This window comes from Ipomoea triloba, chromosome 9 (genome assembly GCF_003576645.1).
Source record: "Ipomoea triloba cultivar NCNSP0323 chromosome 9, ASM357664v1".
Lineage (NCBI taxonomy): Eukaryota > Viridiplantae > Streptophyta > Magnoliopsida > Solanales > Convolvulaceae > Ipomoea > Ipomoea triloba.
The window spans coordinates 15,539,135-15,555,470 of NC_044924.1; the positions used below are offsets into that span (position 1 = coordinate 15,539,135).

At 43.2% G+C, this 16,336-nt stretch overlaps 1 protein-coding gene across 1 annotated transcript; it reads right to left on the reverse strand.

Moving 5' to 3' along the window:
• Nucleotides 1-1,014: 1,014 nt before the first annotated feature.
• LOC116029613 lies at nt 1,015-4,049 on the reverse strand. Its single transcript, XM_031271662.1, has 6 exons — nt 3,120-4,049; nt 2,755-3,027; nt 2,626-2,691; nt 2,377-2,462; nt 2,053-2,179; nt 1,015-1,914 (listed from the first exon to the last, which is right to left on the reverse strand). Exons 1-6 carry the CDS (start codon nt 4,047-4,049, stop codon nt 1,015-1,017), a joined length of 2,382 nt encoding a protein of 793 aa, XP_031127522.1.
• Between the last annotated feature and the right edge of the window lie 12,287 nt (nt 4,050-16,336).

Consider the following 16,336-nt stretch of genomic DNA (forward strand, 5'->3'; position numbering starts at 1 on the left):
GGATTAGGATTGCTAGGATATTGTCTATTCAAGAGTGTGTTGTCTTAGTCTTTTTCCACCTTTGTGTACTAAGGCTTCTTTGACTTAGGAGTGCCTTCAAGCATCCAAAGTGCCTTCAACACTTAAGCTACACATTATCCTACTATTCTTAAGAAGTCCATAGGAACTATGATTGTGTCAAGCTTCAAATCCTAACTCTAATCAAAGACATGAAAGAGTCAAGAGCTCAATCTCTCATCTAGATTGGCCAAATCCAAACAAGATCTCATCAAAACAACAATCAATAGACAAGAATAGATAATCCATCAACACAAACTCATAGATCCAAGATATAGAGATAAGATCATCACACAAGCAATATTCAATCACACAATCCAAATCCCTAGACTAAACTAGCTACTCATAGTATGAAATGCAAACAAAAGCTAATTTAATCCAAGAATAAGATAGCTAAAATTAGAGAAATGAAATAGAGATCACCTAGAGAGAAGAAGATCTTCAATCCAAGCTTGTTGTCTTGCTACAATGGAGATTGATCTAATCTAAAAAGCTAAGAAAAATGGAGAAAGTTCTCCAAAGGAAAAACTAAGAAAAGGAAAACTAAATTTCTGGGATCCTCCTCTGAAAATTCATCAAAGAGGTTTAAATAGTCTCCGAAATGACAACCCTAGCTGAAATTCGCGCATCACCGTCTCTACACCTCTCACACGCGTGTGAGCGTGCGTGGGAAGCTTCTGGAAAGTTTTCACGCCTGCTCACACGCGTGTGGCCTTCCAGTTTGGTCCTCCGGGGCTCCGCTCTTGCCTGGTTTACTCTTTTAGCTCAACTTTTGGTCCTATTTGCTCCCGGGGCTCCTGTTCTACTTCTTTTAAGCTAAAAGTAGCTTTTGTGCATCAGTTAGTAATTTTCAAGCATTTACGCACATAATTTACCAAGTAAGGATGTTGTAGACGCAATAAAACACCCTAAAATGTGCTGAAATAAGGGTATCTGGGAGTCTTATCAAGTAGTAAGCTAGGCATTATCCTCATCAGTAACTAGACGCTTAACGCAGTCTAGTTTAGACAAATCAAAATTACCTACCTCCGCTGTGAACATACCCTCAAAAAAAGAGACAACCTGTTGTGCTATCCCTTGTCTATCCTTAATCCAGTGCCTTGTGTCATCCTTAACCTTATGGATGTAAAGTTTCCTCCTTTTCTCTTTTACCATCGAGTGAAAGAACTTAGACTTCCTATCACCCTCCTGAACAGCCACTATGTGAACCTTTCGTTGCCAGTATTCCTCCTCAATAGAAACCTGCCTCTGCAACAGAGCCACAGATTCCTTATAGTCAATGAAGGCCCTATCATCATCTGGGTTCTGTTGCACCACCTCCTCTAAAACCTGCACTTTATCCTCAAGTTCCTGCAACTTAGAAAAAATATCACCAAAGGTTTCCTTGCTCCAAGGAGCAAGAACCTTCTTTAACCTGCAAAGCTTAGTGGCTAAAACATACATAGGATCACCCTCAACTGGAACCTCCCAAATTTCCTTCACCACACGCAGGAAATCCTCATGTTTAGTCCACACATTCAGAAAGATAAAATGCTTAAGAACAGGTTGAGCAGATATGACCTCAGAAGTAACAAGTAAAGGACAGTGGTCATACGTGGCCTGTGACAAATGATGAACAGATGTCCTAAACAATGATTCCCACACCGAGGTGTAAAGAAACCTGTCCAAGCGCATCCAAATGGCAGACTCCCTACGCCTCCCATTCCACCAAGTGAAAGAGGAACCATAGGCAGTAGAGTCAATAAGGTCACACGTACTGACACACTCCCGAAAATTAGTAGTCTTCCTATGAGGGTAAGGAAGACCACCTTTTTTCTCATCCACATTTAACAAGCAATTAAAGTCACCCACCACAGACTAGGGGACACCAGAAGGGACCTTATCTGAAACTGAGCATAACTTAGCCCATAAAGAAACCCTCAGGCGCTCCCTAGTTTTAGCATACACAAACGAAACCTAAAATGCAGTAGGAATAGTAGCATGAATGCAAGAAACAGAAACAGATTGATCAGAATCAGATTCAAAACTCAAAGTAAGGTCAGAATTCCAAAAGAGCCACAACTTATCATCTACCCCAGCAAAAGTAGAGTCAAAGCCAAGTCGTAGTCTAAAGGAATCCAACCTAACATTATCACATAAAGGTTCAAGAAGACACAAGATAAAAGGCCTATGTCTTCTAAGCAACACATGCAATCTTTGAAAAGAACCACACGAGGCAATCCCCCGCAAATTCCAAACAAGAAAACGCATCATTTAAAAAGAAGGGGATTGAGAAGAGATAGGCGTGCCAACCGCCGCACTACTCTGCTCGTGTCTTACCTGAGATCTAGTGATCTTGCCACCAAATGGAACTTGAGAGGTCTTAGGGGGCGAGCCATGCCCCCCCGCAAACTGCCTATTGCGTCCTGCAGACTCAAATATTGCAACTCTACCAGCTATGGAAGAATCGCTATCATCATCAGACGCTTCCCGGTAGAACCCAGCAACGTTGGATTGCTCCGACGCTTACCGAATTCTCCGAGTGCGTTTTGCCACTGGAGCTTTAGTGTGTTGAGCAACTGTAGATACCGTAGGAATGGTGGCCTGCTCAGTGTTCAACTGACACAAACCAGTCCCCTGTCCCCTAACAGGTGTCTGCAGTCCCAAAGATGTAGGAGCTGCAGAACTAACATCACCCTATGTAGAGCTATCCTCCACCTGCGTAGGTGAAGAGTACACATCTTCATTGTTAGCCTGTGTGGGGGTATGAGCAATAACTGGGGCCTGAGTATCATTCTGTGATTGAACCTGAGGTTCCTCTTGTGCCTGAGGAACCCCTCCTTTATCAAGAACCATTGCCAAATGATCATCAAGTTCAGCATCAAAGTCCTGAGTGGTAGCCTCCTGTGTGTGAGCCTGATTGGCTAGTGTCGTATCATGGACATCCTCCCGAGTGTGGGCCCCTTCAGCTAACACTGTTTCATTGACATCCTGCAAAAGAGTAAAAGTATTGCAAGTGGAAATAGGGACAGGGGCAACAGGCTGAGAATGTGACGAACCCAACAAGGGGTTAGTAGAAGTGCCAACTCCATCCCAACTTGTGGGACTGAGAAGTTACCCAGGCCCACATCAATAATCGGGTCTTTTCCCTTTTCCCGCCTCCGTTTCTTCGTCAAATTCTTTTTCTGAGCTTTAGTCAAGCCTGTACCCTCTTGAGCAACATGATTCTGAGCATTTGGAGGCTGACTAACACCGCCTCCTGACCCCGCATTACCACCACCGGAAGGCGGAGGGGCACGAGGGGTAGGAGGAGGGTTAGAAGGACCTCCACCACCACCCCCACTACCCGGTGGCGGAGAGCCACGAGGAGTAGGATGAGGTAGCTGCTCAGGACCAACTGTGGGGCCAGAAGGCCTAACTCCAAATCGAAATGATGGGACCAAATGCCCATGTTTCCTGCATGTTAAACAATATGGTGGAACCTTTTCATATTCAATGGGCTGCCAAAAACCCTCATCTTCTTTACCTGGTTTTTTACTGCCCATTCTGATAAACATTCTAGAGCTAAGTGGCTTAAGGAGGTCAACCTCTACCTTAACTTTAGCCACATTAGGCCTAGAAAATTTAGCAGTTGCAGCATCTACGTGTAAGAACCTGCCAATCGGTTTAACAATTTTTTTCAAACAAGGAATAGAAAAACAATTAGCTTTCAAATTGGGCAATAAAACCCACACAGGGGCCAAAGATGTCTCAAAACGAGTATCAAAATCAGCAGTCCACCGAAACAACCGCATAGGATATTTTCCATTAAAAGAAATTTGACCTTTAACTAAAATATCCACACAATCATCCGGATTTGAGAAAGCTAAAAACACATGCCTAGGATCCATAAGACCAATTTCCACAGTTCCACGAAGCACAAAAATTTTAGCAAAATAAGATCTAATTTCAGACAAAAGTGGTTTACCATGAGAAAATTTTCCAACTAACATAATATTTTCAATTTGATTCATCTATTGGATTTCATTATCCTCAAAAGTAATGCATGGTTCCCCACGATGTGTTTCAACAATTTTTTCAGAGATAACTGGCACAGGTATGGGGCTAGAAATAGACACATTATGCCCACCCGGGTTCGAAGCAGTAAACAATTGAGCAAAAGATTTAGAAGTCATACCTAGACCATGCAAGGAGGGTTGAGAATACACCCTTGAAGTATTGGGATTTTTGAAGTATTATTGTGCCTAGCATTTGTGAATGTCGTACCACTACCAAAGACAACACTAGGCTGATTCTTAGCAATATTAGCATAAGAGGCACTTGGCATCTTATCAATATTTGCATTAACACTTGGCAAAATATTAACACATGGCAGATTGGTGGCCTTAGTAGTATTATCACCACTCGGTAAATTGCATGCATTATTAGCATTAACCATAGTAGGCAAGGCAGTAGCAATATTAGCATTATTGAATGAAGTCATGCCATGCACAATAGCAGAATTAAAGCCATGCGTACCAATATTTGGAATAGGGACATCACTAACAGTAGCATTACCATCATGTGCAGCACGTATTAAAGTATTAGCATTATTAATAATAGGCAAAGCATTATTTGAAGGAAGAAAAACACTGGAATTGGCAATCAAATTACGAACAGTGGCATTATTACTAAGTGAATGTAAGCCCGGTCTAGTGGCATTATTTGCAGTATTAAAATCATTAACATTGAAATTATTTGCATTTTGATCAATACGAACAGTAGCATTACCTGTGTTACTAGTGCTCATTGAAGTGATTGGTCCAGACGAGGCATTGCAAAATGGATTTTGCAAATTACCACCAGTTTGCAAATCAAAAGGCCGTGGCACAGCCTGGTTTGTAGTAGCACTAGTGACCAACGTAGAGGCTCCAACCGAGACACCATCATGCAAATTCAGAGCAGGAGTTTGCAATTGGGCATCATTTTGCGAGACATTGCCACCTGGTTGCCCAGTCTCCATCCCCGCATGGCCAAAGACAAAAGTCTCGGACTGAGAAACAGTTTTCCGCCGCGATTCTTCCCCGGCGGTCGTAAATACAAATGGTTCAGGGATAACCGCTTCTACATTAGTCACATTCTTCGGTGACTGGGTTACAAAAACCATCGTCGCTGGGGCGGAAGTCACCGAAACACTACCACCACGATCGGAAATTAATGTTGAGAGAAATTGTAAAGTCGGAGCTTGCGACTGGGAAGTAGTTCGTAGACCTTGATTATTCTGAGACGTCCTCTGTCGTGAATTTTCCTGGACTGAATTCACCGCCATTGAGACGTGCGACGCGGAAACCTGAGTCTGAACGTGAGTCGAAGCCTCAGACTGCCGCACAGTAGGAATCTGCTCGCGAACAGCCTGCTACTCCTGGGAGTCGCCGGTTAAGAGACGAGAAATTGCGGCTGGTTGCGTAGAGAATGCAGCTCTACGCAAATCGTCCATGAACCGCGCCACAATCTGATCGGTAGTTTCTTGAGGGTCTGGAGGATCCGGAGGATGATTACTGACCTCCATGGTCGTCTCGACCATATAGAGGTGCTCGCCGGTTCAAGATGGACGGTTACCATCGTCGGGAAAACGTACCTAAAAGGTCGCCGCAATCGCCAGAGAGAGAGGAGAGAGAAAGTTGGGTATCCTTTAAGGTTTAGGATTTAGTATTTAGGGTTTAGGGTTTAGGTTTTTTTTTTTTTTAGGGTTTAGAATTTAGGGTTTAGGGTTTAGCATTTTTTTTTCAAAGGAAGACTTTTATTTATCAAATGCAAAGGGCAAAGCCCATACAAAAGTTACCAAGGCAAAAGACCACATATAGTCGATGCCTATAAAAGAGATAGAAAAATTACACAAAATGGCCAACTAAAAATCAAAGGCCAGCTACAGCTAAACTACATATACTAAAGGGAATACAAAACAAGAAGTAAACTCCAAGTCCCGCACCGCCCTTCAGCGCCGAGCAGCAAGCAGCCAGACTAAACAAACCATGAGCCATTCAAAAGAAAATTCGGCAGCATAACGGCTGTTTTCGGGACTATCCAGGAAGACAAATCTCAAAACAGCTGCCACACATACCAACCAGCACAAACCAAAGGCACTATAACCCACCAAGCAAAGCAACCTGCCTAGCAATGTACCATGCACTGTCCTGCCGAGAAACCGTCAGAATAACAGCTATTTGAAGACTTGAAGAAGTCCAAACAGTTGTAAACGCACACCAAGCACAGCATAGGCACAGACACCCAGGCCAGCAAACCACGGCACATAGGCCACACCACAAGGCACACATGCCACCTAGCAATACAAGTCTGAAACTAACAACCAAATAGAAGGTCCAACATAAAAAACAAAAAAATAAAACATAACAAAATGGCACACAAGCCTAAAGTATAAGGGCGCGCAGGCCAAAAAGCGATATACAACCCAGAAAGTAGTTCGAAAACCAGCAACCCCAACGGGATTAGCTACTATGGGCCAACAGCAAGCCTAGACAAACCGCCAACGGATTTGAAAAATTCCCACCGTTCAGCCCGGGTCAGGGTGCAACTTTTATCGCAAACACCTATGTTAAGGAATGACCAGTTCAAAAGAAACCCACATGGGACAAACCAATAGAACCAGCAGGTCAAATACGCCTCAGAAGCCAAGTAGAAAAAAATAAACAGGAAGCATGTAGGACGAAGACACCCACACTTCCAATCATTATTAACTGAAAGAAAGAAAAGACAAAAGAGGAAAGCGAAGAAGGAGGGAGACAAGGAAAGGACAATAGAGACGCGAACAAAGCACACCCCCACAAAATATGAACCCCTACCCAGAACCTAGAAGGGGCTGAGCCACTATTGGCCAGCAGCAAGCTTGACCAGGTCAATGGATTTAATGAATCCTACCCGGCCACCGTTCAACCCGGACTAGGGTGCCTCTTCTACCGCGGACACCTACGTTGAGGCTAAGCCCGGAAACCTAGACCATCATTGCCTCAAACAAGCCAACTTCCAACCCCCTCTTTTCCTTTTTTAACTTCTTCTCTTTCTTTTTCCCTTTCTTTCTTTTCATTCAGTTTTCTCTCATTTCCTCTTTTCCACTTCTTTTCCTTTTTCGTTTTTCATTTTTTTTCATTTTTTTTTCTTTTCTTTTTCTTTTCGTTCTTTCATTTTTCTTTTTCTTTCATATCACATGCAACCAGGACAAATTTTCCAGAGCAAACTATGCCAAGCAAATTACAAAAGAGCAAAGAAAAGCAAACAGAAGCAAAACCACTAATCTACGGGGGATCATCGACATCAAAAACCACATAGGGCATGTCATCATTTACCTAAAGAGCCCGTACCCTCGGTGGAAGCTCAAATAAAGTATGGAAAGTAAACTCTCCCTGCTTGTCTACCACCCAGCCAGCAAGAATCGAGGCAGACATATTAGCTCGAGACGGGCAGAGAACAAAGGAAATATTCCCGCAAGAGCACAGGAACCGGAGCCTAGACACCCCATCATCCAACACCCAAGGCAGGGCCACAAACATATCAAAATAACCCCCCATCTCAGTCATCGAAAACTCAACCAGGATATCTCTATACCCCCCCGCTAGGCACCACTCTAAGCCCGAAAACAGGACCCGAAACAAGCCCTGAGTTACCTCCCCAGGCCCAGACCACGCCACTCCATAGCAAAGACCCCCCCCCTCGATTACGAACCAAGGCAGCAGCCCCCGCTACGACCATGAAAGTGCAAGATTAATCTTTAGAATCCCCACAACCGGAGGGGACCACCTGACAGCCCTAACCACCCGCCGAGGCACATGCACCTCCAAATATGCGACAATAGTCCTCCAATTAGGAGGCAAAATATGCGCCGTGGGCCACTTCTTGAACAAGCATTCTGCAACGCCTCTAGCTACCCCGAACATCACGCGAGCAACGCTCGGGGAATCACGCCCATGCATACACCCATTACGGTGTTTCCACAACTCCCACAACACAAAGTATAGCAACCTGCTGACAACAAAGGAAAATAGAGGATTACGCACCCCACCTCGCCCCCAGCCGTCCACCAAAGTCCTTAAACACCGGGGAGGTGTTTATGCTAACACTTAGCAAGTAAGGGGTCCGGGGCACCGCCAGAGCAGGCTTAAGCAAGGATTTAGTAGAAGAAAATGAAAACATACCATCAGAAGCAGGCGTCCAGACCTGGATATCCTGCGGCCCCTGTCCTAAACGGGACAAGTCCACAGTAACCCCGCTAGCTATCAAGTCCACGTGTTCTGCAAGGTCGAGAGCACCATCATGTATATAATCCAAGAGCAACTCCCAGGAGTAAGAAACCTGCCGGAAACGATAAAATCTGCCTAGCGAGCCCAAACCTGACCAGTTTTCCCACCAGAAATTATCCCGGCCTTGGAACAACCTCCAGGTCAAAACCAGCTCAACCTCCTCCCGAACACTTAGCATCCGCTTCCAAGTGTGGGAGTCTGTGTTCTGCACCAGCTTTGCAACCGGGTGAACCCGACTGCAATACTTCGCCCACATGAAATCGGGCCACAACATGTGCTCCATGCGAAAGTTCCACCATAACTTCGCACTAGCAGCCCGAACCATTAAGTCCAGGTCCAAAAAGCCAACCCCACCCTTATTTTTAGGGAGAGATAGAGTTTTCCACGAACTATAATGATACCGGGCACCTCAAGTCTATTTCCAAAAAAAGCTAGCAAAGCACCGTTCCAAGTCACGGGTCACCTGCATAGGCGGGGAACAGGGTGCAAACAGGTGCAAAGGGATAGCCAGCAGCACATAAGTAATCAAAATCGCCTCCCCGCTCTTAGATAGCACACGTCGCTACTAACTCAAACATTTAGCCTTAACCTTATCTACAACCGAAGCAAATTATATGCATTTCTTGCGCCCCACATACACAGGGCACCCGATATATGTGAAAGGAAAAGGCATATGAACACAGCCCGTGGCCCTACGAACTCTAGCCACAACCCGGCCAGGCGTTCGAGGGTGCATGTAAAATGCACTCTTCCGAAAGCTAACCAGCTGCCCCGAGATTTCCTCATAATCCTTTAATGCTGCAATAACCTTCTGAATAGCTCGCTGCCTGCCAGTGCTAAATATAATGACATCATCTGCATAAGCCAAATGGTGGATATGTGGGGTACCTAGGGGCTGAGTAAAACGAGGAACGGTAAGATCCTCGTAAACCCTCGCCAAGTACACAGACTACACTTCAGTAGCTAGAATAAACAGACTTTTGGACAAAGGATCTCCCTGGCGCAAGCCCCGAGAAGACGTAAAAAAACCCTCTTTGACCCCGTTAACAATCACAGAGTACCAGACATTAGAAACAGCCCGGTAGACAAGGTCAATCCATACCTCACAGAAACCCAGCCGGGGCATGACTGAAGTCAAGAAGAACCAGTACACCGGTCGTACGCCTTAGCCATGTCCAATTTAAGCACAATGTCCTGAGTCTGAAACTTCAAACCGTGACACATCTCCGAAGCCAGCAACACGTTATCTGTAATGGACTGCCCAGCAACCAAGCCACTCTAATGTGGGGATAACAAGCGGGGGAATACTGTAGCTAACCGGACCACCATCAGCTTTGTGACAATTTTACTACTAAAGTTGCATAGACTGATAGGCCGATAGTCTGCACAAGTCTCCGGGTTTGGCTTCTTGGGCAACAGAACAATAAAAGTATGCGTTATAGCCAGGGTGAAGTCCCTGCCTAGAAAATAGCTTATAACCATGTTAACCATGTCCCCTTTCACAACCTCCGAACAAGCCTTATAAAAGGCCCCCGGGAAACCATCATGCCCTACAGCGCTAGTAGCATTCATCTGGAACACCACCTCTTTAACTTCATCCTCCTCGGGCACAACCGTCAACACGTTATTATCCTCGTCAGTCACCAGCTGTGAAACGCAGTCAAGACGGGTCAAGTCAAACCCTCCAACCTCTGCAGTGAACATGCGCTAAAAAAACGATACTGCTTGCTGAGCAATCCCATGTCTGTCCTCGAGCCACTGGCCCTCATCATTCTCCACCCTGTGTATAAACAACTTCCTCCTACGCTCCTTAACTAGAGATTGGAAATAGCGGGAGTTATTATCATTATCTTGGACCGCAGTAACACGAGCTTTCTATTACCAAAATTCCTCCTCAATCAGTGCTCGGTCATCATCTGGGTTCTGCTGTAACACCCCCTCAAGCACTTGAACACGCACCTCACATTCACGCAGCTTAGCAAAAATGTCCCCAAACACCTCCTTACTCCACACTCCAAGCATCTTACCCAATCTGTTAAGTTTAGTAGCCAGCACATGCATGGGTGCCCCCTCAACCGGGACCACCCAACTGTGACGAACTACCCTCTGAAAATCCTCATGCTTGATCTAGACATTTGAGAAAACAAAGTGTTTCGGAGCCACCTGTGCACTCAAAAGATCACAAAAGATTAATAACGGACTGTGGTCAGACGTGGACTTAGATAGATGCCGAACGAATGTTTTAAAGCACGCCTCCCACACCAAAGTGTAAAGAAAACTGTCTAAACGCATCCAAATGACTGACTCCCCACGCCTCCCATTCCACCAAGTGAAATAGGAGCTGTAGGCATCGCATCAATCAAGTCACACGCACTGTCATAGTCCCAAAAGGCCATGGTCTTCCGATGAGGATACGGAAGCCCACCCTTTTTCTCATCAACAGAAAGCAAACAATTAAAATCCCCCACAACAGACCAAGGAACTCCTCCAGGGACTCTAGTCAAAATCGACTGCAAATCATCCCATAAAGGCGTCCAAAGCCGTTCCTTAGTCTTTGCATAAACAAAAGATAACTAGAAAGGAGTCAGAACAGTAGAATGGGCACATGAAACCGACACACGCTGCCCAAACTCAGACTCAATAACAACAGTCAAATCATTATTCCAAAATAACTAGAGTTTATTATTCAAACCACAGAAAGCATTATCAAAATTAAGACGCAGCTTAAAATAATCGAGCCTATCAGGCAAACTGAAAGGCTCGAGCAAATATAAAATCAAAGGGCTATGAGAGCGCAGTAGGACACGGATCTTGTGCAACGAACCTTGAGAGGAAACCCCTCTCACATTCCAAACTAAAAACTTCATGAAAAATTACCAGAACCAGGAACATGATGAGCAGAGGGGGGGTCCCCTTTTTCCAGTAGAATCACGCAAAACAAGTGCTAGCACGAAGCACAGATCTAGATAGAACTCCTGGTCCGTCTCAAACCCAGAGCCCTCCAAATCAACCTCACGACCTGCCCGAGGGATATCACTATCCGAGTACAACCTCCTCCCAGTCCTCCGAGGACCCCCCCCAGTGTAATCGGCGAAGCCTCCTGAGTATCCCTAGAGGCCCGGTCACTCGGAAGAGTGCAAGGCAGCGTCCCAATCTCAAGCGGGCCCATAAACCTAACAGGATTAACAAGGGTAAAAGAGAATGATACCAGTTGCGGGCGGCTAAAATTCGCCTGACATGTAGTAGCCGGGGTAGGAGCCTGCTCGTTGACCTCCGGGATAGGAGAAATCTGACCGATAGGGCTAGTGAGCGGGCCCTTAACCCCATCATCCTACCTCAGAACAGCAAAACCATTACTCGTGGGCACAAGTTTAGAGTCCTAAACCCCCGAGTACCTGTAGCAAGCTCAGGCTGCGCTCCAAAGGTCCCGACCTTAGGAGACTTATCCATCACAACATACTTCCCTTTTTGCTTCCTCAACTTGCGTCTCAGACACTTTCTCTATTTAGCATTCAAATCCTGCACATCAAAAGGGGCCTCAGACGCCCCTTGCGGCCATTGAGCCAGCTCTTTAGTCCCGTGACTGTCACCCTGACCCCGTGTAATAGGAGGCCGATCCACCTGGGGCTGTGGCACATGCGCGCGAACCGAAAGCTGACCCTTGGCAAAACCAGCTCCAGAAGTACCTGCAAAAACAAAGTTAGGCACTGAGGGACCTCGTGGCGGCTGTGTAGAACCCGAATGAGAGTTGACACCAAGCCCACCACTTCGACACTCATGAGTCGAGTACCCCTGTTTCCTACAAGTCAAACAATATGCAAGCATATTTTCATACTCAATTGGCTGCCAGAAGCCAACATCCTCAAACCCTGGGCAGTTATTGCCCAGCCTAATAAAGATCCTACGTAACAAGGGCTTCAACAAATCAATTTCAACCTTCACTTTAGCAACATTAGGCCTCGAGAATTTCGTCGTAGCGGCGTCAACATGTAAAAACTGCTCTATAGGCTTGACTAGTTGTTTGACACATGGTATGGAGAAATAGTTAGCCTTAAGGTTAGGTAATAAAACCCAGACCGGGGCCAACGAGGTCTCAAACCGCGTGTCAAAATCACTAGTCCATCTAAACAACTGCATAGGACACCGGCCATTAAACAAAATTTGGCCCTTGATCAAAATGTCAATGCAATCCTCCAGACTAGAAAAAGCAAGAAAGACATGCCGAGGATCAACTAAACCAACCTCGACAGTCCTTTTTAGCACATACGGCTTAGCAAAATGAGTCTGAATTTCAGATAATAAATGCCTACCGTGAGAGAATTTTCCAACTAACAAATTATTTTCAATCTCGTTCATCTGGGCGACCTCATGATCATCAAAAGTGATGTATGGCTCACCCCTATGAACTTCAACTTTTTTCTCAGAAATTATAGGCGTAGGAACAAAATTAAAATTAGAAGATTGTGCCCCATCCCCATTAGCACAAAATAAATGTGTAAAGTTTAACACAGGTTCAAGAGCACTATTATTTTTATTTTTATTTAGACTTTGACTTTGATTAAGCAAATTATTCTGACTTTGGTTATGCGAATGCGGGTGAGAACCATTTAAATCAGAACCTTGAGCATGTTGGTCCAGAGTTCGACTCCCCTATGCTACAATAGCCGAACCAATCTCATTAACAGTAGAAAGGTTCAGCCTAATAGCAGCATCAGGGGTCTTCGACGGATTAGGGGCAACACCAAATGTACCAGGCGCAAATCCCTTTCCATTTCGAACCCACATTCAGCATACGACCATTGCCATGCAAAGCCTTAGAATTAGTCCCATTCTTCTGCCCAGGAATAAAACCATGACTTTGCAATTTATTGGGACCAAGACCAGCCCTTGCATTATGTTGCATTATGTTTACCATGCTTAACATTATTTAAAGGCTGGACACGATTATGAGCACCAGATTTGGCACCATTTTTAACCGAAAGAAAACCCATGCTAGCAGGGGCCTTAGAATTAAAACCAAGTTTAGGTCCATTAGCAGAATTCATAGCTTCTCAACCAAAACCGTTTTTCAACAGGTTACGTCCCATGCTAGCATGAAGATCAAAATTTTCATTAACCTTAACCTTGGTTCTAAATGTAGGCTCATTAGCATTAGCCGAACCAACACTTAGAACCTTAGTAGTAGATTTTTTTTTGCCAGATTGGAACTTAAACAAAGACTTGGAAACAGCAACCTTACCTAGTTTGGAGGCAATATTGAGGCCAAACGATCCTGGCTTTGCACCACCACGACCGCTCCCTCTGTCGAACTTGCGCTGCTTGCTGCGAAACACCAAGGATGTGATACCCCGGTTATTTTTAGTATTTTGATAAAAACATTATTATTTTTAGGATAAGTTAGTTTTATTATATGGTTCATATTTATACTGGTTTATTATTATACTATTTTATGTGACCCAAAATTATGTTAACACTAGTCTTCTAATATTATTTTAGTAGTATTATAGTTACTAATCCTATGTAAATATATACATATGTTAATAACCATTTTGACTTGCATAGTACTAGTCCTATGTTTATTTGTATATGTACAGTACGTACTAACCTTATCCTAAATTCCTAATCTTATATATATACATATATGGAACACGGCTACAGTATGTATGTATATATATATATATATATATATATATATTATATTTCTAATCCTATTTTATTATTCTACCAAATTATATTGTTTTGTATTTATACATATATATCTTCCTTGAGATAACCCTAATTCCATATATTTCTTTGTCCCCATTCCCTCTCTCCCAAACAAATAAAACCCTAATTTTCTCCCTATTCATCATCAACTAGTCTCAAACTAGCAGACAAGGATCATCAAGAATTTCTAGTGGGTGCATTAGAGTTTTGGCTCTAGAGTAAGTATCACCAAATTACTACTTTTTCTTAATAAAAGTATTATTATTTTTTCTTATGTGTCTATTTTGATGTGTGTTTAGATATATTTTGTGTGGTATAGACTATAGAGATTATGGTGATTTTATGGTATTTAGAAGGAAGGATTAAATTCATTGTAGCCACTGTTTGAGAAAATTTTCTGACAGGCGCAGTTTGGAATCAAAATTTGTGAAAAATACTTTTTGAACTCCGATTGGCCTAGAATTTTTTTTAGAGAACCTATACTTATGATATTTTATGTATATTAAATTATTTTGTTATATATATGCTTCATTATTTCCAGAAAAGTTTCGTAAAGTTGCGGTAGTGTGCTGTCAGTTAAATTTCTGTCCAACGCAGTGTTGGGAAGAATTTCGGAAAAAAATACTTCTAGACCTTGGATTGGCCTGAAAATTTTTGTGTATAATCTAGACTTTCTATACTTCTTATCTGGAAAATTTTGTGTTAAAAATATGCTACCGATTATCATCAGAAAAATATTTTGAGAAAATGTATACATTTGTATATGAAATTCAAGTGAATGTTATTAGTAGTCTATGTTTTAGTTGGCTACAAAGCTTGTGATTGAATTTTGAAAATCTACGATCTTGGAGTGGTATATGAGAAATATTGTTATTATTATCTTTATAAAGATGGAGGATAAAAGGTTTGGTTGGGTTGTGATGCCCTTAATGAATTATAAGATGTGTAGTATCCTGTTATGAAATTCTGGATACTTGGGTTAAGACCCAGTTTGTTGTGGAATGAGCAGTAGAAACGTATCATGTCTCACTGGGCCTTTTAGTTTTGTTATTTTGAGGAGTTGTTAGCGGAGTCTACCACTAGGGTATTTACCCTGTTGAGTAGTAGTCATTAGAAACGTATCATGACTACTAGGACTAGTTACTACCCAATGGACTTGGAAACCCATTGGGGGTGTGCACACTTAAGGTATTAGTTCTGTTCCATTTAAATGGGATTTATGCGTAGTGTTCAGTAGAGTGATTATTGTTCACTAGGGCTTATTAATTAAGACCCTGCCCATTAGTTGAGATTGAATGGGATTTTGTGTAGTGTTCAATAGAGAGATTATTGTTCACTAGGGCTTGATGAAACAAGACTCTGCCCATTGTATTGAGATTGGTGTTCCTCCATGTATATGTACATGTATATATTGACAATGATTTGAAAGATATATTACTTTTAAAGTGTTCCTAAAATTTATATTGTGGGAAACACTGATTTGGAAATTATGAATTATGAGTATTTTTGAGTAATTATGGGTTTTGGAAGTCTTGAATATTTTTGGAGAACTGTGAGTACTTAGAACATTGTGAGTTTTGCTTATTTGCATCTATATGTTCCAATAGCTTTAATGTACATATTTATACATATTATTATCTACAAGTTGTGCTCCTATGTGCTATGTGTAAATAGTTATTTTAGGAGGTGAATTAAATCTTACTTAGCTTTGTGCTAACTTTGGATACTCTTTGAGTATTTTTCAGGTGTATCTGCATGAGCATGGATTATGAGAGCGATTCGCCACTTCCTAGATAGTTGGTTAAAATTTCATTTTTATAGAAAATCTAGAAGTTATTTTTAGACGGGTGTATTTGATTTGTTGTATTCGTATTAACCTGGAGATATCTTTGTAAGTTGTAAAACTTAGCCTTAGCGTTTGGGTATAGAGAAATACCTGAACGTGGCGATAACACCCATTTCCCTTTTGGTTAGTTAATGCTTCCGTGCTGATAATAGTGAATTTTAAATTGAGAAAAAAAATTGGAGGAAAATTTGGTCTAGGAAATTGGGGTGTTACAAAGGACGCCACCTTGGCCGGTTTTCTCACAAGCACCCCACCTTTCTCGACACCAGCAGCCACGGAGGGCACACCGCCTGCATGCAACGCAGTGGTACCCCCTAAAGCCACCGGACTAGGCTCCGCAACCGCACAATCACCATGCAAGGCCTTGGACGCCACCACCGCGTCGAGACAGGCCCCATCCCTCGACGGTACTTGCTGTGGCACCAGCAAACCCAGTCCGGTAGACGAACCAGGGGCG